General features: G+C 41.2%; 2 protein-coding genes, 1 long non-coding RNA gene and 3 other non-coding genes across 9 annotated transcripts; 1 reads left to right on the forward strand and 5 right to left on the reverse strand.

The window, feature by feature from the left end:
- The first annotated feature begins 1713 nt into the window (after positions 1-1713).
- Positions 1714-14422, forward strand: chtf18 (CTF18, chromosome transmission fidelity factor 18 homolog (S. cerevisiae)). Of its 2 annotated transcripts, none has more exons than XM_023417448.2 (22): positions 1714-1942; positions 2395-2475; positions 2569-2719; positions 3009-3198; positions 3358-3450; positions 3917-3969; positions 4070-4211; positions 4319-4543; positions 4631-4728; positions 4830-4953; positions 5078-5214; positions 5339-5432; positions 5535-5633; positions 5737-5867; positions 6811-6925; positions 7012-7236; positions 7360-7509; positions 8592-8722; positions 10564-10708; positions 10857-10952; positions 12369-12438; positions 14124-14422. In XM_023417448.2, the coding sequence occupies exons 1-22, from the start codon at positions 1855-1857 to the stop codon at positions 14243-14245; spliced, it is 2760 nt and encodes a 919-aa protein (XP_023273216.1). In that variant the 5' UTR covers positions 1714-1854; the 3' UTR covers positions 14246-14422. The 2 variants fall into 2 exon arrangements, with proteins under 2 accessions (XP_023273216.1, XP_087033053.1); XM_087176927.1 differs by having other exon boundaries at positions 4073-4211.
- LOC111663294 (guanine nucleotide-binding protein G(I)/G(S)/G(O) subunit gamma-13-like) lies at positions 14354-17909 on the reverse strand. Of its 3 annotated transcripts, none has more exons than XM_087176928.1 (3): positions 17558-17909; positions 14948-15096; positions 14354-14851 (listed from the first exon to the last, which is right to left on the reverse strand). In XM_087176928.1, exons 2-3 carry the CDS (start codon positions 15043-15045, stop codon positions 14746-14748), a joined length of 204 nt encoding a protein of 67 aa, XP_087033054.1. In that variant the 5' UTR covers positions 15046-15096; positions 17558-17909; the 3' UTR covers positions 14354-14745. The 3 variants fall into 3 exon arrangements, with proteins under 3 accessions (XP_087033054.1, XP_023273218.1, XP_023273217.1); XM_023417450.2 differs by having other exon boundaries at positions 14948-15052; positions 17558-17908; XM_023417449.2 differs by having other exon boundaries at positions 14948-15055; positions 17558-17905.
- Positions 17910-19399: 1490 nt separating this feature from the next.
- LOC111663252 (uncharacterized) lies at positions 19400-21451 on the reverse strand. The gene is made up of 5 exons (XR_002761370.2): positions 21258-21451; positions 20504-20582; positions 20201-20297; positions 19890-19999; positions 19400-19664 (listed from the first exon to the last, which is right to left on the reverse strand). It is a non-coding gene; the product is annotated as an uncharacterized LOC111663252 (long non-coding RNA).
- Positions 19737-19825, reverse strand: LOC111663321 (small nucleolar RNA SNORD60). The gene has a single exon (XR_002761377.1). It is a non-coding gene; the product is annotated as a small nucleolar RNA SNORD60 (small nucleolar RNA).
- LOC111663322 (small nucleolar RNA SNORD60) lies at positions 20073-20161 on the reverse strand. The gene has a single exon (XR_002761378.1). It is a non-coding gene; the product is annotated as a small nucleolar RNA SNORD60 (small nucleolar RNA).
- Positions 20381-20469, reverse strand: LOC111663318 (small nucleolar RNA SNORD60). Its single transcript, XR_002761375.1, has one exon. It is a non-coding gene; the product is annotated as a small nucleolar RNA SNORD60 (small nucleolar RNA).
- Positions 21452-22975: the final 1524 nt, after the last annotated feature.

Raw genomic sequence — 22975 nt, forward strand, 5'->3', positions numbered from 1 at the left:
CTGCTGTATTAAAATACTGTATGTGAGCAGAGTGAGCTGAAGAGCTGAAACTAGGACGTGATGATGTCTTTTTTTTTCTTTTGACAGCCGTTCCACAACAGTTTTCAAGGACGACCTCAATTTCTCACATTGACTCTACGCAGTCCAGCCAATTAATTACAGCCAGTTAATTTACTGTCTTGTCCTGTTTCTTGCATTTATGTGTGAGTCAGTGTGTGTGTGTGTGTGTGTGTGTGTGTGTAGAGCTCTGGGGGTGGAGGCTGGTCTCGCAGAGTGCACACAGCCAAATGTAATTTCCCCTCAGCTGGACTCTAACGAGGGTTTTCTGATGAAACATCACCAAAGACTTGACAGATAGAGGAAAGTTTAGCCTTTTTTTTGTTAATCTTCTTGTGTTTATCTTAAATCAAAATGGCTGCCTGGCTCTGCTGTCTTCTGTATACCGTGCTCAGAGTATTTTCATTTTACTGTCCACTGAAGATTGAACAGCAGGGTTTTGATAAGTTTATCTCAGTCAGGTCTCCTTAGTAAAATACTTCTTACTGCCGTTGGCTTATCAGAACAGCAGAGCTCGGGTGAGTCCTTGAAAGTCCATAAATTCAAACACGTTGAATTTTTTATGTCCTGAAGGACATTGTTTATCAGTGGTCACGTAACAGACACATAATCTGTATTATTTATTTATAGCTCATCGTATTAAGACGTATTGTTCTGTATTGGTGGGTTTCCCTCCAATCCCTCTTCAGTATGTTTCACTCCCTCTCTTTCACACACAGAGAAATGCATGTGCACATACAGTGCAGTATCAGCAGCATCACACAACTTTTGAGGAGGAGGTTGCAAGTGGACATTGACTTTGTTCTGAAAGAAGAAGAACACTATGAAAATTAGTATGTAGTACATATGTAGAGTGTAGTATGGAAGTGGAACAAAAATAAAGCCCCACCCACCTTTAATCTTTCTCTCACTTCCAGTTTTATTGCCTGAAATACTGTTATTGTCTTTTCATAATGTCTCTCTCTCTGTTTTTACTTGTGTGATTTAGAGGAAGAGAGTTTAAGAGACCGGCCGCACATCATTAGTTAAATTAATTCAGTCAATTTGATTTACCAATAACACCTGGTTTTATGTTGCTTCCCCTTTCCCCTAGCTGGGTTGTAACTTAAAGACTGCCAACATACGGAGACTGGGAAGACAGCGCCATGACTTCATGTACGGTTTATAAGTTTTATAAGCACACAAGTTTATTGGAAACGGCATACACATAAAACATTTAGTTTAGTATGTGCTGCTGGAGCTGAGACACCACAGCAGTATTTGTGAACTTTAAGCTCAATTCTGGGAAGTGTTCAGTGAGCACTGATTTTTAACTGATTAAAATAGTCAGTGTTCATAAGGAACATGACAGCAGAGATCTAATCCAGGTGTTTGGGATAATCGGCTAAGAAGTTCGGGGGAGAAAATCCTTTCTGTTGTTAAGAACAACTTTGTCTGAGAGGATATGATAGGAGTTTATTTATTTATTCATTTGTTTATGTATTAGAATTTCAATCTTTACTCACACTCCACGCCAGTAATCGGCAGTAATGCGCTATTTCACTGTTTGCAAGGAGAAGAAGAAGAAGAAGAAGAAGAAGAAGAAGAAGAAGAAGGCGGAAGAGGAGGAGGAGGAGGAGGGTTTGTAACCCGGAAGTAAAACTTCACAACAAAAAATTGCCGGGAAATCTGCTCCGTGAAACCGGCTGCTGGAGTCTCGAATTATTTTGTTTATTTTATAAAAAAAAAAAAACCATTAAGAGCGTGTTTGTCTTTAGACTTAATAAATTACAGGATCCCGTGTATCGTGGAGTCGATATGGACGAATATGACGAGCTGTTCGAGACACAGGACGACTTCGACGAGCAGTTCGCCGACGAACTGGAAGTTTTGGCTCAGATCGAGGGTGAGACAAACTTGTAGCTGAACCAGCTAACAAGCTCAAGTAGGAGCTTACATGTATTTTTCCTAACTACCAAATGTAGGTGAAAGTTTAAACTACAACAAACACAGACCTTTGTCTCTCTTTGACCTGTCTCTGTTTCTAACAGATGATGATTGAGGTTTAAAACTAGAGAACAATATACAAGCCAAACATGAGGTTTTATCTGCTTTATTTGGAAAATATGCCACACACTAGTCATCTGCACTTAAAGGTCTATTGTCCTTTTTGCATATTTGTTAGTGTCATTTATTCATATTTATTCATAAGTATAGCCTACATGTTTTTTCTGTTCCTTACTCTGTGCAACAGGGTGGATGTTTTCTAATTAAAACTACAATCAATACTATTTCCATTACTGATTACATATATTTTTATACATCTTTGTCTCTGTGTTTTTGTGCATGAATTCTCAGAGGAATCTTCTAAGCCGGGGAGACGGGGTCCAAGAGATGACATTTCAGACGTTGAGCACCTGCTGGATGATAAGCCCATAAGTGAGTTCACCCTGAGAGTTAATGTGTGTTTTGTCCTTCCGTTTCTTTCTCGTCATAACTTTGTACCTTTAAAATCTGATCTTGTCCTTTCAGCTCCAAAGGCAAAGCGGCAGAAGCAGGATGCAGCTGTGGTCAAGCAACTTTTCAGAACATCACAAATTCAAGAGAGCAAGGCCCCGTCGCAGAGTGCTGACATCACACCTCCATCCTCCCCAGAGCAGTATGAACCCTCTCACACCCTCAGGTAGGAGAGATGGACGGTTAACTGTCACTGTGACCTCACAATTTAACACCTGTCTAATAGTATAAAGTTATGATATTTTATATCCAAATGGCCAAAGCCAATTAACTGATTGAATTACCTGATAAATAAATACCTGATAATAAATTATTTAAGTCATTTATAAAATATAAATTCTAAATATTATAACCTGGGATCTTTTGTCCACTTTGTCCACTGGTAGGTTGCAATGGGCATTTATCATCAGCACTAGATATACAACACAATAGACTCGTTCATGTTTGTTTTCTAGATCTACTCCTGCTGTGTTGGATATCAGTGGCTTTGCTACCATCCCAGAGACGCCCAGGCGGCCTCCCACAGCAGCGCCAGCATCACTACGTGTGCTGAAGCGACCTCCTTTAGAGGGAGAGTACATCAGTGTGACAGACTCAGCGGGGAGTCGGGTCTACCTTCGGCAGAAAGAAGACACAGGGACAAAGGTTAAACTCCTCAGCAATCGCACATCTGCAGGGTTGACTGTTACACAAACACCTCGTAGCACCTCACTGTGAAACCCTGACTGTTAACTGTGGTGTCCAGCGCTTATTCATTCATGTCATATTCTGTATTTCTCTGCACTGATCTGTGTGTTCCTCCAGGTAGTGGACTCCAGAATGGTTCCAAACTCCCAGGGTGCATTGGGGCTGCTGTCGGTGCCAGTAAGTGTGCTGAGAGAGCAAGAAGCAGAGAGGGTGAGTGACCCGCCCCCGTTGTATGTGTGTAAATCTGCAAAGTAGCCTGAACTGCAACACTCCTGCAGGTTTATAAGTTTTTCCCTTAATCCGAGCAGTTAATTATGATTAACTATATACAGAGAATAGTACAACCACTACAAAGACCTGAGTGTATCTGCAGCCAACAAAAGCAAATTGTTGAAAGTCTGATACAAACAATGTAGCTGAGAAATCTCATCCTGTAATATGCAAATGTTTGATTTTTACATGATTGAAGTCTAAACTCTAATTCTGTTATTCATCAGTTTTTAAATTCAAATTAATAAAATTATCAACTTGAAAATTAGTATTTAATCTAAACATGTGCTGTGGACATGTGCTTTTTGAGGCCAAAACAACAAACTAAAAACATGATATAATTTGGTTGTGGATGTACCTGTGGGATGAATTATACTCATTTTCGTTTCTCCTTTAAATCTCACAGCGTCATCAGCAGGTTGTGGAGGAATCTCAGCGCCTTACAGAGCTGCTAGCCAGGTAACACCACCTGTCTCTCTCACGCATACACACAAACAAACTTCTCAAGTGAATTGATGCGGTATTTGCTTTTTAATCGTCTTTTTGTTTTCCATCGTAGCAGTGTGAACAATGTGTTTGTTGAGCCTGAAAGCAGAGAGGATGAAGAGACTGATGATCCTGCAGACACAGAGGGTCGAACCTCACGTCTCTGGGTGGACAGATTTTCTCCCCGACAGTACACAGAGCTTCTCAGCGATGATGTAAGTAATGTGTCTGTATAGTCCGTGAATATCAATTAATAAAACCCCCTCTACTTTCTTTGGCTTGAATATCTGACGTCTGTTGTGTGTGACTGCGTCTTATGTAGTTTACCAACCGCTGTCTGCTCAAGTGGTTGAAACTGTGGGACACTGTTGTGTTTGGAAGAGAGAGGAAGTCCCGCCCTGCCCGGCCTGACAGACAGGCTCCCAACCAACACTCATTCAAACCCAATCAAGGCAACCAGAATCAAAATCGCTTCAAGAGCAAGATTGAGATGACGGAGGAGCTGCTGGAGGCTGAACTGGACCAGTACAAAAGACCTAAATTCAAGGTCTACATACTCACGTTTGTCACAATATCAGTTTACTGACCTTTAGTTGTTATAAAAGAGCTAATATCTTTTTTTGTCCTTCTCTAGGTGGCATTGTTGTCTGGTCCTCCAGGTTTGGGGAAGACCACCCTGGCTCATGTCATTGCTAAGCATGCTGGGTACAACGTGGTGGAAATCAATGCCAGGTTACACAAACCAAGTCAAGACTGACCCAATGATACTAGTAAATGATTAAAAAATGTAGGTTTGCAATGAAGTGACCTCTGTGATGTTGATGTTTTTGCAGTGACGACCGCAGCGCAGAGATCTTCCAGAAACGCATCGACACGGCAACGCAGATGAAGTCAGTGTTAGGAGCCAATGAGAGACCAAACTGCCTGATTATTGATGAGATCGATGGAGCTCCCGCGGTACGTTCAGGGCACTGTTTGAATCGGTGAAGACAAGTAAAATAACTGTGATTTCAGTGTAAGTGCACTCCAAACCTGCATAAAGTCCATCTATGATAATATGTTCATCTGTGGTGCTCGACAGGCGGCCATCAACATTCTGTTAGCAGCTCTGAACAGGAAAGACGGACACGGCGGGGAGGCCGGGGCGGAGTCTGCGAAGAAAAAGAAGAAGAAGGAGTCCATCCTGCTTCGACCAATCATCTGCATCTGTAATGACCTGTAAGAGAGACTAAGAGCTTTATGGGCGTATAAATTTAACATGCGTGTAAATGATGTCCTCTGTGTGTATATTTAGTTCAGCTTGTGTCCAGCCTTTCTCTGATGACCCCTTGTTTGTTTGTAGTTATGTTCCAGCTCTCAGACCTCTCAGGCAGCAGGCCTTCCTCCTGGCCTTCCCTCAGACTCAACCTTCCCGCCTCGCACAGAGACTGGCAGAGGTCAGCTCACACACAGACGCACGTGAACACACGCCGACCAGGATAGACAGACGCGTGTAAACACACCGACACTGCATGTTTACGTTGAGTTTTTGTTTGCAGATTTCCCTCCAGCAGGGAATGAAGGCAGACACAGGCACTCTGATGTCACTGTGTGAGAAGACGGACAACGACATCAGGTCTTGTATCAACACACTACAGGTGCGTGGCAGCACTATGGACGAGGGTCTCGATGATGGTGAACCTCTGTCTATTGGGAGTAGACAGTGTAATTATATCAAAATGTGTTTGCTTTTCTGTGCAGTTCCTCCACGGTCGCGGCCTCAAGCAGCTGGACACCAAGACAATCCAGTGTGTCTCCGTGGGACAGAAGGACCAGAACAAAGGCTTGTTCCATCTGTGGCAGGAGATCTTCCAGTTACCACGAACAAAACGGTGCATTTTTTCCCCCTTGTCTCAGTGTGTTTCGTACCAGAGTTTCTCTTGGACTTTGTGATGAAATCTGACATTTTTCTCTAGATGCTGAGACCTCTTTCAAAAACAGGAGTCTCTGCATTGTTCAGTGGGAACGATGATTTTTAAATTCTGTAACTGTGTATTAAGAAGCTCAATGTGTCAAAGTATTGATTTCCGTTTCTTCTCCAAAAGACTTTTAAAGATAATAAAAAGTGTCACATTTATTTTACAAAGGCCTGAAAATATGTGTTCTAGTCCCTCACATTAACATCAGTTATAAAATATTTTGTTTGTGATTTCAGTAAAAACTGAAGTGCTCTTTTTGCAGACCTCAGACCTTATGTAAAATATGTGGACCTTTTAAATTAATTAGTTTTTCTTAATTAATTAATTCATCCATGAGTTTCATATTATTCTGCTTATTCAGGTCATGCTTAGAGATATTATTAGCTGTTATTGTTATATACAGACGGGAAGTATTGAGAAAAGTGTGATAAAATTATAGATAAATTAGTGTTCTTGGTAAATATAGTAATTCTAAGCTGCTGGTTTCATTGATATTGTTCATATGTGTGACCATGAAACAGGTGTTAGATTGTATTTTTGTGACTCTGCAGAAACCAGAGCATTATCTGGTGAAAACAAGAAAGCAGTTAATGGTTGTATAATAGTCATAAGTCTCTCTGTTCTTTCTGTTGTCTGTGAAAGATTTTTTATATTTTGTTTTGAAAGAAAGAGAAACCTTTGGTGCAATAAAAAAGGCAGAGCGGGTGTCCTGGGTGTTCAGACGGGCAGGAAGTGGCAATACTGAAGTTGTTACACCTCCATATCAAAGACGACGTTATCTTATCTGTTCCCTCCCTCTGCTTCTTTGGCCCTCTCTAACTACATGTCGACTAATCGTCCTAATTTGTGTTTTAAGGAAGCGTATTGGCGAGGGGTTCCAGGAGGCACCGGGCTCAGGAGTTGGAGCTCAGAGGTTTCAGCACATTCTCCACTTGGCCTCATCCAGTGGAGAGTATGAAAAGGTTTCTCAGGTAATAAACACACTGTCCTTTCTTCTGAAGGCCTCGCACTTCATAAGAAACACACCTCATTATTACTTGTGTCCCCCTTTCCTCAGGGTCTGTATGATAATTATCTGTCCATGCGCGTGAGAGACCCCAACCTGCATAGTGTGAGCGAGGCTCTGGATTGGCTGTCGTTCTCAGACAGGCTGAACCACATGATTCTGCACAACCAGAACTTCTCCCTGATGAGATACCTGCCCTTCCTGTCCGTCACATTCCACTTCCTGTTTGCCCACACGCATGTGCCGCGCATCAGCTATCCCCACAGCCAGCACGAGGTACTAATCAACTGCATTGCGGAGCTCTAAATAAGATAAGGAACCAAACGGAGCAATAAGCAGGAAAGTCTAGATACTAGCAACTGAGATATCATCACTGAGTCGTTGTTGTGTCTTCTCCAGGCCACCACCCGTCTCCTCAGCAGCAGGAACGCCTTGTCCTCTATGTTGGCTGATATCCCAGCATGCATCAGAACCAGGATCAGCCAGCTCAGCCTGACTCTTGATATTCTTACGCTGCTCCTCAACATCATCTGCCCCAAACTACGGCCTGTATGTAAAAGCATGTACAGTATACCTGCGTATGTGTCGGTGTGTAAATGTATGTTTGCTGCCCTGAGTCTATTTATCACATGTGGACCTTAGAGAAGATTCATATTAAGTTTTAGAATTTCAGTATTAACTTTAAATTAGTAAAAAACAAGCTAATGACAAAGCTATATTCATATAGACTCTGATAGCACCATGCAAATGTTATTTTTCTATTGCACTGGTTACACTCGTTAACATCCTGGTTACTTTAAGTTACAGACGTTTGCTGTTTCCTTTAATATGATACAGACTCACTGTCCACTTTATTAGGTACAATCGAACGCAATCCAATACAACAGCTCAGAGAAATTCTGTTACAAAGATAATGATGATCAGTTTTGATTGACTTGTTTCAGAGAGGTATCAATCAAACTATGTTTATTGTTGAGGTTGTAGTTTGAACCGGGACTTCATTATATTGAGAGGTGTTTCTAATGTTTTACAACACTAACTATGACTTAAGTGATAAACATATAGTTGAGGTAACACTTCTCTGTCAATGTCAACAAAAACTGAACATTATAATCTTTGTCACAGAACAGTTTTATTGGACTGCATCAATGGGGCTCTGGCGTTTTCTTGTAAACAAGCAAAAGGGTTATTTACATTTATATTCTGTGTTACTCACCAAAATGTATTGTGTGTATCCTTGAGGTCCAACAAACGTGCATTTCCTTCCTGAAAACATTTGCAAAACCAATTTTTAAGGCCTTTAAATCTGTCATTAATAATTTGTCAGAATTATTAATGATAGCCTGTTTGTCAGTTAATCAGCATTTAAAACCTGTAACTGTTATTTGCTTTAATGTTGAACTTCTATCTCTGGTTTGTTGTGGAATATTCTCAGTGCTCTGACAATATGTCAGTACAGTTACTCGGTGTACTGACATCGTGATTGTGGCTGAGCACTGAAATGATAAGTTAGAAGTTGGTTTAAGTCAGGGTTCATGAGAACAAATAGGGGGAAAAATGAACACATCGCTGATCATGTCGGTGTCAGTAATAATTTCAGTGACTCATCGTAAATCCTGCATTTCTTCCAGGTGAATCCACAGCTGTTCAGCAGCAGAGAGAAGGAGCAGATGCGTGAGCTGATCGACACCATGCTCGCCTACAACCTCTCCTACAGGCAGGACCGCACACTGGAGGGACAGTACACATACGTGCTGGAGCCGTGAGTACACACACACACACATACACACCTTTACCTTTCTATATTGCGTGTGGACACATGCAGAGCAGATGTGTGTTTTCTGGGGGGGTTGAAGGTCACTTCTCTTGTCCACACTGTGGTTCTCTGCATTAAGGCTTAGAGTATAATCCCCTTAACACCTGGTGTTTGTGTGAGATGGTGATAGTGGTGGTGCAGGGGCTGAGTAACAAACTGCAAAGCCTCACCAGTGGGGTACAGGTGGATGGACGAACAGGTGAAGGGATGGATAAATGAGGTTGTTGGAGGAGTGAAACTAGGAGGAAACAGGAGTTGAAAAAGCTGAACGAGGAATGTTAAACTGAAAGGAGCAAAGTATAACTGAGAACAATTTGGTTCAACCTGGGAGACCTCTTTGTTTAATTGGACCTTCATGTTTGTGACTCCTGAGGACAGTGGAAACTCTGCTTTTGGTAGAATTAAATCATTAGCCAGTCAATTCAGCCATGCCGGCCCAGGTCGAGGAGCAGCCGGACGCCCATGCCGACTCTTTCCTGCAGGCTCGCTGTGACAAGGTGCTGGTCACCAACGACTGGTGCCTGCCTCTAGTGTTGGCTTTACTGCTGCTTCTCCTGGTCTACACCTTCCTGTACCTGCCCTCTCTAGCTCACCACAACACCACTCTCTGATGCCTCATGGGTAAAGACTTGGATCACAATTGTGGATATGAACATTTAACATCACGGGCAGCAGATGTGCTCAGCCCCAACAGGATTATTTGATTGGACTTCTCTTTTTTGGACACTGTTGCTGATTGGTCAGACTTATTAATGATGGCCTTGTTTCGGAGGCTGTGAGCAGGGAGGGAGTCGGAGTCGCGTTTAAAACAGTTTTAATGTTGAACTGTTATCTTTATCTATATTGTGTCAGCTTTACATAACTTCAAAGCTCTGACCGTATGTAAATATGGTTAGTCCGTCTACTATTCTAATAACCAAGAATTTCATGCGCCTTTCAACCACAAGGCAACCCAGAGTGCTTTTATATAAAACCTAAAAGGCATTAAGGAGAGAAAGACAAGTGTATATCACATTACAGACAAAACGATTAATCGATCAAAGCATTGGCAGATTCATCTGTTCTAAAAATAACGGTTATAATTGCAGCCATAACGAGGTTAACTAAATTCAAAAAGACATAAATGTGTATATGTGACCTGACTCACTGAAGTTTGTGAGTTATATGTAACTTGTTGAAAAAGCTGCAGATAAAGACTGAATGTGTTCACACCCTTAACTGCTAAACAGATAAATGTTGTTGTCAGAGGTTAAACTACTTAAAATCAGCTGCATAGTGTTAAAGTCATAGTGTTAAAAGGGGGAGTTTGAGCCAAGTAGCTGTTTCATTGGCCTTTTCCGAGTTGTGATAATAACAGCACTGAAATTTTATAGTAATAACTTTCAATAAATAACTCTCAGTCTCACAGAATGGTATTATCTTATTTATGTTATATTTAGGTCCATCAGGCATCGAGTGAGGGTTTACAGGCACGTTGTGTGTGTGTGTGTGTGTGTGTGTGTGTGTGTGTGTGTGTGTGTGTGTGTGTGTGTGTGTGTGTGTGTTGGATTGAGATCGAGATCAGCGGTAAGAGGATTAAGGTTTTAGATAAGGCAGATTCAGGGTTGTATTCTGAAAAACATAAACCCTGACACCAAAAGTGGAAGTTTTTTGTTATTTTGTTTGTCATCTAACAGGGTTCACCTCCGTGTCAGCTGCTCCATCTTATGAGTGTGTCTGTCCACGTGTAAAAACCATGTGTGCCTCTTGTTTGTGTGGAGCTATTTACTTCTTGTGTGTGTCTGTAGACGTGTTGAGGAGGTGGTGAGGTTTCCAGGCCTGCCCCCGCATCGCCAGTTGACGTACCAGGCCAAACAAACCATCAGCAGAGAGATGGAGCAAGAGAGGATGAGGAGAGCTGAGCAACTGATGCTGCAGCGAAACCCTGCCGTGGTGAGACTTCAGACACACAACGCCGTTTCCCCCCCGAGAGATTATGCGTTTGTTACACACAGTACAGCCTCTGTAGGTAGACAATCAGGTCACTGAGTGTGTTTAATAATGTAATGTATTTATAATCTACTGTGTCCGTCTGATGCAGAAAGAGGAGGAAAAAAAGATCGCCGCTCCTAAACCAACCAGGAACCATCAGCAGAGGCTGGAGAACATTGTCAAACAAACCACAGTGGAGACCAGGGTGAGACGCACAAACACACGGGAGTCAGCTCTGAGGCTACGACAAAGAAAGGAAAATACTTCACAGTTGTTCCAAGAAAAACCAAAAGATTAAATTTATTTGCAAAAACTAACAAAATAAACATTGTCCTTCAGTGGGTTTGTCTCGCCCTTAATGCAGCCCAGGGATCGCTGCAAGACTTGTTTGTTTCCATTCCTTATTGAACAATAAGAGGTGCTGTCAAGGCGATGTTTACATGAACTGAATATTTTAAGGTTAAATTTTCAAACATCAAAACAGAAAACATAAGAAATTAAAATCACTACATTAAGAACCTTGTTAAATATGCAGTCATGATGCAGCGAATATCACTGACATGACAGTGCAGTTTCCACAGTAACACACTCTATGGCAGGTGACGTTTCACAGGTACACATCAGTATTTCTGACACATCAGTCAGAAATATTTTGCAAGTCACGGTTGGATTTGTCACCGTCAGTGAAGCTCAAAGAAATGCTGATACATCTTTACTCCCAACACAGTTCAAGATCAGGAAAAAGTTGCTCATTTTAATTCTGAATAAAACAAAAAACACCTTTAATTAATCAGTACGCTTGTTGATTGTTGATTGATTGATTGTTCTTTATTAATCTGCAGATCCACACAGGAACCTTCCTTTTCAGAGGCCTGTGTTATTTCACCACAAAATTGATATTTGTTCATTTATGTCATATATTTTACATTTGATCTTATTCGATTTGTTAAATCATTTAAACAGATTATGATAACGGATCCATACAGGTGCAGATTCTTCAGTTAAAAATGACACCATGGATATTAATGGGCATGACAGAAAAAAAAAAGTCATTATGAAGGGTTCGAGAAACACCACACTACAAGATGAGTGTCGGTCCACTGCGCAGCCTACACGCTGAGTCGTGCCGCTCAAGATGTCGTGATGAACTTTAGGTAAAAAAACTGAAGTGTTTGTCAGCTGTTACCACGAGATGACTCTTCAGAGGCCGGCCATTTATGAGTCTAGTTTTCACTGACACAGTTTTAGCCTTCTATGGTGCTTCTTGATTCCTACCGGTGATGAGCTCGCCACATTTGTATGTGTTAGCTAATGCCTGTAGGTGGAGCCAGAGAGGAGCAGCTAGCATCTGTTTGCACAGAACATCAGAGTCTGTTTGACTTGAGCTGAAGAGTTTTAATAGCTCAGTATTAGAGTGATGAAGAGAGGGGGCCTCTAGAGGGCAGGAATGAGGATAATGAGAAGCCACTGGGTTAAAGTCCCCAATGATAAGACTGGGAAATTAGGCTAATGAGAGGTGGTGTGTGTGAGTGAGTGTGATTGTTCACTGCTATTGACCTTATAATTGAGGACAGTGGAAACTTCCTGATTATCCTGTTCACTCTGTGTTTGTGTCCTGCAGCCGGAGGTGGATTTCTTCGGTCGAGCTGTTGCCCCCAAACCTCAGAGACCCCAGGCGTCCTCAGACACAGGTACCGTAGAGACTCTGCACTCAGTGACATAAGTGTGGCTTCATTTATCCAAACGCTTTGAGAGCGCGGGCTCTTTAGGGAAAAATGCCTCGAGGCACATCAGGTCCAAACACACCAGAGGTGATAACTGACGTGTGTTATGTAACGTTTCTAATTTAGTGCTCCCGCGGCAGACTGCAGGCAGGAGATCTGGACTGTCAGCAGCACTGCCACCATAATGTTGGTTGAGTCATATTTGTGTTATCAACAAAACACGGCCTGATCTGCGATCTTTAACTGAATTGTGTAGTTTCTTTTCTCTCCTCCAACATGGCACCCGGGGGTAACTCTGATGAAGGCATTTTACTGTCCCTCTGCTTCTGTTTATTTACAGTATTTCTCATGAATTGTGTGAACATAAAGGGGAAACTTGTTCCATTCAACGTGGAGGAAAAACTTTTAACTGATCAAATCGCGCTTTGCACAAGCACCTGTACGTTTTTATTCAGTTGGTAACACAGTCCCAGATTCAGCATTTAGTAGCAATTAACGTTCGACCCATTAAAATCACTAACCTCCCTAAAAGCAGTGCATCCAGGAAATTGATCAACAGGGTAATCGGGGTGGAAAAGCAGCGCTGTGGCTATTTGCACGTCAAAGCAGGAACCAAAACAGGCACGGCTCTAAATCCCTGTCCTGATTCCCCTGTTGAATACCTGGACATCAGTTTGAGAGTGACTGTTTGGTGCAGGTGATCTACATCACTACGATCACGTCACCGGTTTGAGTCTGTAAAGACAGTGAACACTAAAGTCAGTACGCTCGTGGGCTTGTACAGTCTGCATGGTCTTTTATAGTTTGGGAAAGGATTTACAATCTGAATCTCTGCTGAGACTGAGCTGGTAAATTGGAGCTGGCCATGATGAAACTGATCCACATTAAATACAGTTTCTTTAGTGACCTTACATATAAATATATAACAGTGTGTTCAATGCAGTGAAGTGAGTAGTTTTCAGATTTGGGGGAAACAAGACAGCACTAGTAATTGGATCACTACGTATCTGAAGATACTCTAGAGTTGACGTATTAGGAGAGAAAAAGTTGGATTAATAAAATATACATTTCCTATTGTTTGTTCTTGGAGCAAGCGGTGATGATTTGCATTTGCTTATGTTGTCTGAATAACAGTTAAAAAAAACAACCCCAAAGTGATTCAGGTTTTCTATTGACATGAAACAGTGAAAAGCTTCATATCCTGCAAAATCAATGATTTTCATCAGTTAATTGACAATGAGCTAAAACACACTGCAGGAACTCACTGGTTCCAGTTTCCTAGATGTGAATATTTGCTAGTTTTTCTTCTTCTTCTATGAAAATAAACTGAATATCGCTGAAGTTTAGGCAGAAGTCTGACAAAACGAGCAATTAGAAGACATGACAATCCACTGACAAAAACCGCCAGATTCATCTATCATGAAAACAATTTTTAGTTGCATCTCTAGGTTAAATAATTATTTAACTTGTTATCAATCCACTTTTCTGTCAATTAACTATTAGATTAAGTGGCTAATCTTTTGAGCAGTTGAGAGGAGCTTGAAGAATCAGTGGGTCCTCTCTCTTCTTTTGACGAGCACTATAGTATATTTTGTGTGTTTGCTTTTTCTTATCTTTTTTTCTTTTTAATTGCTCTTTTCTTTTCGCTGTAGGTGAGAAATGTCCGGTTCTTTCCATGGGAACAGCAGTCGGCAACAGTGACGTGTGGTTCCGGTTCAACGAGGGCATGTCCAACGCTGTCCGACGAAATGTCTACATCAGAGAACTACTGTAACACGCTCTCTCTCACACACACACACACACACACACACACATACACATAACTGTATTTCTTTTACCTGTGCTGCATGTAAGCGTCTGAATGAATCCACAAATCCGTCTGTTAAATTCAAAAGAGTCTTTATTTTTGATTGACAGTGTAAAGAGCCAATAAAAACATTGTGTTGTTGAACATTTCTCAGCAGTCCATCAAAACAAACCTCTAGAAAGCTACTCAGTGCTGTACACTCACACACACGGTAATCTTCACATAAATTAACAGCATTCAGGAGTCTCCAAATAAATAAACAAGATAATAGCAATAATGTGTGTGTCTGTGTGTGTGTGTGTTTGTGTGTGTGTGTGTGAGAGAGCGAGCGAGTGCAGAGTTAGTGCAGCGTGACTGTATGGGAGGGCATGATTTTTTTTTATTTTTTTTTTTAGTTTAGTTTATATGCATCCGTGATTTTTGTTTGTGCACATGTGTGTTGTTGTGTGTGTGTGTGTGTGTGACCATTAGAGGATCACACACTTGCCCTTCTCCACCCAGGGGTTGGCTCTCATCAGCTCAGGGTTCAGGAACGGATCTTCACAGACACAACCCTCGATCCACTTCACCAGCCTTCCGAACAAAAACACACCGTCAGCACGCATGTGATAATCAATACTTACTACAATACAATACTAGATTGTGTGTGTGTGGACAGGTGACACTCACTCAGTGACAGTGATGGAGGATTTCTCTCTGTTGATTGCCAGCTGATACTGAAGGCTTTCCACTTCTCTCCTCATCTGTGGGACGTCTAACTCCTCCATGATGATACTGCTGTTCACACACAGACACACACAACAGATAGAGTAGATGGGCTGCAACAGAAGTTCAGACCCACATTAATCATAGTTACGTTTTGTTGTAACTGAGCCATTCATTTCTGTGGTCAGTCTTATATTAGTGCTTTCCTCTGTATAAATGAGGCAGTAATTGACTAGAAATCTTATTAAGTTTTTACTTGTGGACAAGAAGAAAAGTGGAATGACTTGAAATTCTGTGTTTATTGTACGATCAGGATTTCACTATTTCACTTTATGACCTTTAAAATGAATCAACGTCATCGTGTAACCCCCCCCATCACTGGTTGGTGGTTGTGACCAGTTCAACCGGAAAGCGAATGTCTTTCAACCATCTATCACTTTCATTAGCAATTCATCTGCAGATTATTATACTGTTATCATCAATCATTTGTCTATAAAATGTTTAAAAAAATAGCAAAAATATGCCCTTTATCATTTCCAGCTGCCCAAGTCGACGTCTTCTAATGTCTTGTTTAGAAGACTGAAGATATTCAGTTTACCAGCATGTAAGATCAAGCAAAACATCAAATCTTAACACTTGAAAAACTGGAACCAGCAAATTACTTCCTGTTGATCATATCGTGACCTCTCAGATATATCTTGTGACTAATTATGGGGTCCTGACCCCTAGTTTCGGAGCCGCTGCTGTGTTTGTCACTATCTGAGGAAACCCTATATAGGCCAGATGGCAGTAGTTTGGGGAGCTTCTCTGAACTGCAGAGGAAGTGGGTGATAGAACATCCTGTATTAATACAGAAACAGTCACTGTCAGAAATGTCACGGTGACCCACTAAATGAGACCATATGTTAGTGGTTTTTCATACAAGTAAAACTACTACTTGAGAATTATACTGTAATATTCTATCCACCACTGCCTTTTTAACTCGATTGCTGTTAACAGCTATAAAGCAGTTTTAAAACAAGTATTTCTACTTAAAGTAGTACTTCTGCTAGTGAAGGATATTCTCATATGTTTCGGATGCTGGATTTTTTTGTAACTGATGGAAAAATCCTTTAAAATCTTCAACTTAAGTAAAGGTGGTAATTCCGCAATGTAGAAATACTCTACTCTGCACAAAATGTAACTTAAAGAATAAGGCTGGTGTCATGGTCTATTTCTGTTGTCAGTTCGTCCCACTTTAGATTTGAGCAAACGTTACACAAACAGGAGTAGGATGGTTTCCTGTGGCCGACTTGCAGTGGTGGATAAATACACATGTTCGTGCTGTGGTGAGTATTTATAGTAGAGTAGTTACTCAGTGATGTGTTTTGGATAGTTTTTTGGACAAGACTTTGTCCTTGACAATTTGTTGACAGTAAAAAAAAAAAGTCACTAAAGTAAAAGTATTAAGCGATAAAATGTCCTTAAATTGTTTTTAAAGGGGTTTCTAGCCGGGAGCGGGTGGTGGTGATGGTCGCTTGCCAAGAGCTTCAGCCATCATTGTGTTTACATGACTAGAGGTTATAATACGACCTCTGAGCAGCGCTACATCTTCAGGGCAGACTGAAAGCTACAGTGACTCGGTATCGGAAAATAGTATTACACGAGGGGGTGTGCTGGGGCTAGCTGGCTAGCATGCTAATTTCGCTCGAGGAAAAGAAATGATAGAAATGGAAGCAAAACAAGAGTTAACATTGGAGTTGCTTTCAGGTAACATAGAAATAATCATGAAATTGTATTTCAGTACAGCACATTACAAGAGGAAAAACAGAGTGCAGTAAATTACTGCAGATGTCAGATAAATGTAGTGCGGTAAAAGTGCAATTTCAATGTATTTATACCCGACTTAAGTGCAGTACTTGAGGGAATGCACTTTGTTTTTACATCTCTGATGTTTACAAAATAACCTTCAAGCAATCCAACAAAGTCCACTGGCTGCCTTCACTGTCTTTTATTTCTACTTATTGTAAATCCTGCCCCACCCTGCCACAGGCCACATTACAGCAGGAAGAGAGAGAGAGAGAGAGACGGAGGCAGGGCCCAGATGAGACTTCAGGCGAGCCATGGATCAGTTTAGCCCTCTCTATTGGAAACTGTCTCTCCCTCCTCCTCCTTCTCCTCCTCTTCCTCCTCTTCATCTTTTTAATGGCTCTAAGTAGGTCGAGCGCCCGGTGCCGGTTTCCTCCACAAGCATCCATCCTGCTGTGTCCCCAGCAGCCAGCTGTTCCATGAAAAGGCCTTCATCATTTAATTATGTCCTCCAAATGTGTTAGAGTGACATCAGTCTCCATCACTCAGCAATCAGGGATATTTCAGGCTGCTGATCACACATTTACAGGAGATTGAAGTCGCTTCCGACATAAACATCAGTGTGTAGGAGGCTAAATCGAGTATAGATGGTGTGGGTTACCTAAACCATCAGCTCAGAACTAGATGTATCGTGATTTAATGTGGATGGAAAGACATAACCCCCCCCTCCCTACACACACACACACACACACACACACACACACACACACAAACAACCGCTCTTACCGTCAGGCCTACCGGAGTGGACCGCTGGTCGATTTCGTGTGCAGCCGGGTGATAGAGGACGCAGACTGGGCTTGAACAGCGAGAAGAACCGCTGACAGTCGGGGCTCGGAGGAGTTCCTTCGGAAGATGAGTCCGGCTTCAGTGCAGGAGGAGGAAGAAGAAGAAGAAGAAGAAGAAGAAGAAGAGGAGGAGGAGGAGGAGGAGGCGGCTGTGTGTCGGCGGTCCGCGGCGCAGGGCACTCCCCTACGCTCCTCTCTGGTAGCGACTGGATGCGGGATGCGCAGGGCGGAGAAAAGGAGCACCGCCGCCTGGTTTGACAGTCAAATGAGACTGGAGCTGAGGACGCACCTGTATGGAAATCTGCACACACACTGAGCCCGAGCAGAGGCAGGAAACACGCAAATGAGGACGCGCTCCAAAGGGAAAACAAGCTGGGCGTTCATTTATATTCAGATGACCGGAGATGATGTCGGTTTCTGGGTTAATACACGGCAGAGACCCCTAGAGACCCCCAGCAGCTAACATGAGAAGTGTGAGGTTTAGGACGAACAATCCGCACAATGACAGAACCCCAGCTCAGTTTTATATGCTTTGTAGGTACCTCTTTTTATTTTTGATCTCAGCACAAGAAAAAAACATGTCATCAAATCATGTTTATTTTGGGTTGGACCTTGATCACTGTGAAATCTGCTTTGCAAAGTAGCAACGCTACAATGCACAATCACTTATTTACTGTGGCAAGTAAAAGTAGGTTACTGCATTTAAAACAGCTGGAGTAAAAGTACTAAAGTATTACCAACAAATAAAGTATGAAAAGTAAAAATACTTGTTATGCAAAATGGCCCCTTTCAGTGTTAAGTCACAAAGGCCCTGTGGTTTATTTATCAAGTATTATTACGTTAACTTGTGCAACATGTAACTTGTCCTGCAGCAAAATTACAACTTTTGATAAATGATGTAAATCCCAACATTATGTAATTTGGTGGTATGCACACACAGGGCCTTTAATCTATAGTAACGCATCACCTTTTATTACAAGTTGGTCGTGTTATACTGTCATGGTTTACATGTATAATAAAATAAACTGACTGTAAAAGTTTATTAAATGCAAAGCAGTAAAAACAGCTGCAGACTAAAATGTCACATGAAGCCTCTGAATCTTCCTTCATCTCTTAAAACCAGCTTAAATTTACATTTTTTTTGTGCAATTCTGCAAGAACCTCACTTCTTTCAGACCCCAAATTAAAAAAAAAAAAAAAAAAAAAAAAGGCACAATCTGCGATCAAAATAAAAGATAATTGGATATTGCCCCCAAATTGACTGACTGTTTCTCTTTCATATAAAGGGCCATAAACACAGCTGGATTGAAACCAACTTCTGTGAAGCTGTTAAATGTTTTACACTGTAAACTTGGGAACGCCGCTGGAAAATAAACCTAGTTCTAATTAGGACTATTTGAGAACTCAATTCCCATTTACAACTTCAATATAGACTATGTCCATATACATGCAATTCATGAGGTCAGATATTTTGGAGATTGTGCCTTCAAGCTGTTACTGCACATGTAAAATGGCTAGAAACATGTCTCCTTTTGGTGTGAGGTGTTGAATATTACATCAAGGCGCTGGCAAGGTTTTAAATATAAAAATAAGTTTATTCAAAGATCACATTGATGTAACATAATTCAGGTGAGACGAATTCAACACCCTGTAATTAGCAGAAGGCAGTGACGGTAGCACAAGGATTTAGAGTAAAGGAGAGAGAGCACTTGATCTCGGAGAAAGTTGCACGTCACAGGCAGCAGCGGCAGGTGAGCGTGCGAGCAACACGAAGGACGGCCTCTTCAGATCTGATCATGAGTGGCCACTCAAGGCACATTTTAATGACAGGTGTGAACAGGGCCATAGAGATAAATGCAACCAATCAACAGTAGCCTTAAAAAAAAAAAAAAGGTTTATAATGATGAGCCGGTAGCTCTCATAGGGGGAAGGTAGACGCATCGCACAAAATACACACACAGACTTCCCGTTATAATAAACCAGATCACCCGTTGTGTGTCATTGGCGGCACCAGTCAGGAGTATTCATTTCCTTTGTGATGGATCAGCCTGTAACAGAGGAGCTCAGTTATAAGTCTCATAAAGAAATGAGCATAAAGTGTACAAATCTATTTACTAAAGGAGCCTCAGACAAAAAGCTAGAATCAGGAGCTGGAGTTCAGCTCTCATAGTAGGTGTCAGAAAAGTTATTTGATTTGTCATCACTGGCTGTTTAGGAAAAAAAAAAAAAAAAAAAAAGTTTTCAAAAAAAGTCAACATGTTATTTAGACTCACCAGCTCAGACAGCAGTGGACCCTTTGATCACATCTGTGATCTCACCACCACCTGACGCTTGGATCTTTGTCCAGCCAGCTCCCCAAGTCTTCAGTCTCGCCCTGTTCAGCCTCAAGACAAGAAACATGGACATTTTAAGAGACAAAACGGGACAAAAGTCACATGCTCTGAACAACAATCACATGGCCTCAGATTCAAGTTAGAATCAGGAGCTGGAGTTCAGCTCTCATAGTAGGTGTCAGAAAAGTTTATTTAGTTTGTCATCACTGGCTAAAAAGTGTTCAAATGTCAACACCGTTATAAAGACTCACCAGCTCTCACACCCAGCGGCGTCCCACTGCTCAATAAGAACTTCATCTGAAACGCAGACGCCTTGGATCTTTGTCCAGCCAGCTTCCTCATTCTTACCTGCAAAATGGTTTAAAAATTTTAAATAAAGTTAGGAAAAGTGACAGTTTTGAGGTGAAGGCTGCACAAATGTACCGATAGTGGAGCCTCAGAATAAAGTTAGAATCAGGAGCTGCAGTTCAGCTCTCATAGTAGGTGTCAGAAAAGTTTATTTAGTTTGTCATCACTGGCTGAAACCATTTCATACAACCGACATAAAGACTCACCAGCTCCCAGTCTTCAGTCTGCTAAGGCACAGCACCATTCAGCCCCCAGTCTCCGCACTGCCGTCTGTTTCAGCTTCATCTGTAACATTAATATGGATGATTAGACACATGACAATTTTAAATAAATGGGGAAAACTGCACCTCACTTTCTGCTACTGGCTTCTTTTTGCAGAAAAGAGGACCTAAAATAATCTACAGAGTTTATGAACTTATTGACATCTCACTTTTGTCAGCGGTACACAATATTCCCTAATGTCTGTAAACACGACCTGGATAAGAAGTAGATTATGTATGATTAAGTTGAACAGATCTGGAACTGGTACCAAAAAGTACCGCTACCCTCTAAGGAAGGCTAGAAAAATAAAACTTTTTCCTTTCATACATGAAATTTAGGACTTCTTCCAACATCACATTTTCTGTGAAGGAAACTGAAATAGATTTTTAAGATACCCTGATAAAGGGCAGGAGATCAGTCTATATAAATGATAATGCATCATTTTTATAAAGTGGTTTTTAAAATGCAGACCTAGTTTGATCAGTATAACCTTTTTAATGACAGACCTGGTCTATTATTTATTATTAATGTCTGAGTGGAGAAAACGCAGTGGAATCTTTTATATAAACACTATGCTATAAAAACTAAATGATATACAAATAACCTCCAGCACTGTGCTATTCTCACAGATCATCCACGTGTTGCTGATCAGGCCAACGTGGCTGCGCGAGGTCCGCCACATGTTAACTTCATACTCACGTCTGTCTGAGCAGCTCGGCCTCTGTGAAACAAACGGAACCACTCGGCCACAGAAAACAAAGGGTGAGTGTCTGTTGCTGCTGTTGTTGTTTTTGTTGTTGTTTACTGCCATGGTGCAACGACTGGAGAATAAACTGTTAAAAGTGCAGCAAAGGTGAGTCCCCCTCCTTCCCAAAGCTGCGATGAAGAGACTGTACGTGCACGAGGCGATGAACTTATATGCCTCCGGTTCAACCGGAAGTCCCGCCCCCTCTGGGATGTGTTTTTCACACTTTATGAAGAAGGAGTTTCTGACCATATTCTGCACTTACTTTGCCTCCGTTAACGAGCTGTACAGAGTTATTTGTTCAGCTAACAACGCTAAAATAACAACGTTTTTTTTTTTGTTAGCATCGAACAACTACATCTCCCATGAATCCTAGACTCAGAATTCCTCTCAAAGCCTCATGGGAGTTGTAGTTTCTGAACGCTAACGGAATAAAGGCATTTAAATGCTGGTTGAAATTAAATATTAGGGGTGGGTCATACTTCTGCATTGGATTTTGAACTGTTACCAAGTTATACCCGGAATTACAACCAAATAATTAGTTAGATACGATGCACATGTAAGTTTAATGAGATGGCAAACAAATGTTCATTATATTTAATACTCTGTTCACATGCACACAGCATAACATAAATAAATACACAAATAATATTAACTTATTTCAACCAGTACAGTAACAGGGTAAAGACAAGACAGCTGGATTGAAGTTATTGTCCTATGAACCTGTTAAATGTTTGTTGTACAGTAGTAATATTGCAAACACTGCAGGAAAACAGGCCTCCAATCTTAATTATTCGAGAAACACAAATTCTTATTTACAACTCAAATCCTTTAGTTATGTAGAGTTAGTACATAAACATCTAATTTATGGGGTCAGACGAAGTGCAGTGGTGAGGAGTCAAAATACCTCAAACAACAACTATTGCAAAAGCTCCAAATATAAACCCCTCACTGAAAACATTGCTCTTAATTCAGTAGATCACAGGGTAAACAAGTTGTATTGTTGGTGGTATGGAGCAGTCGGAGTCACTCTCCAGATCAGGACAGGTCTGGTAGTTTTAGAAGTAAAAGTTAAAACAATATTGGCCTGTTGCCTTATTTTTAAGCACACATTTCATGAAGAATCTCTGCAAGCAAGATATTTTACCATGTGTTGTACACCATGCGCCTGTAGGTGTTAACAATGTCAACTGATGTTCTGCAGAGCGTTGTAGCAAGTTCACTCTGATATGTAATATTAGGATGACACTTTTCTGCATCATGGACTTTAGTTATTATTTGCCTCTCATCCACTTCATGTTGGTGTATGATAAGGTAGAAAGGACACTCCTGCCAAAATACTTGTGTGCAGTTTTAATCTTTTCATGGTTTAACTTAGGCCCTTTAGTTCCAAGTAAGGGAAATCTAGTGCTATAATATTCAGTACAATTTGAAACAAAAATGAACAGTGCAGCAACAAAGATTTTAGAAATACTGAGTCCAGACACCAGAACCAAACCCTGCACAATTTTCTTAAGATTTAAAGAGCGACACATATGTAGTCTGTAAATTACAGTCTAAATGTTGTTTCAAGGCCCTCTTTACACTGCCAGGTATCAGGCCCTGTTATCTTAATCAATTACTTAATTTTGTCTAAAACTTAAATTATCAGATGCAGACCTGAAATACACCA

This window comes from Seriola lalandi, unplaced genomic scaffold (genome assembly GCF_002814215.2).
Source record: "Seriola lalandi dorsalis isolate HSWRI2012SDOR001 ecotype SW California unplaced genomic scaffold, Sedor1 jcf7180002054574, whole genome shotgun sequence".
Taxonomy (NCBI): Eukaryota; Metazoa; Chordata; class Actinopteri; order Carangiformes; family Carangidae; genus Seriola; species Seriola lalandi.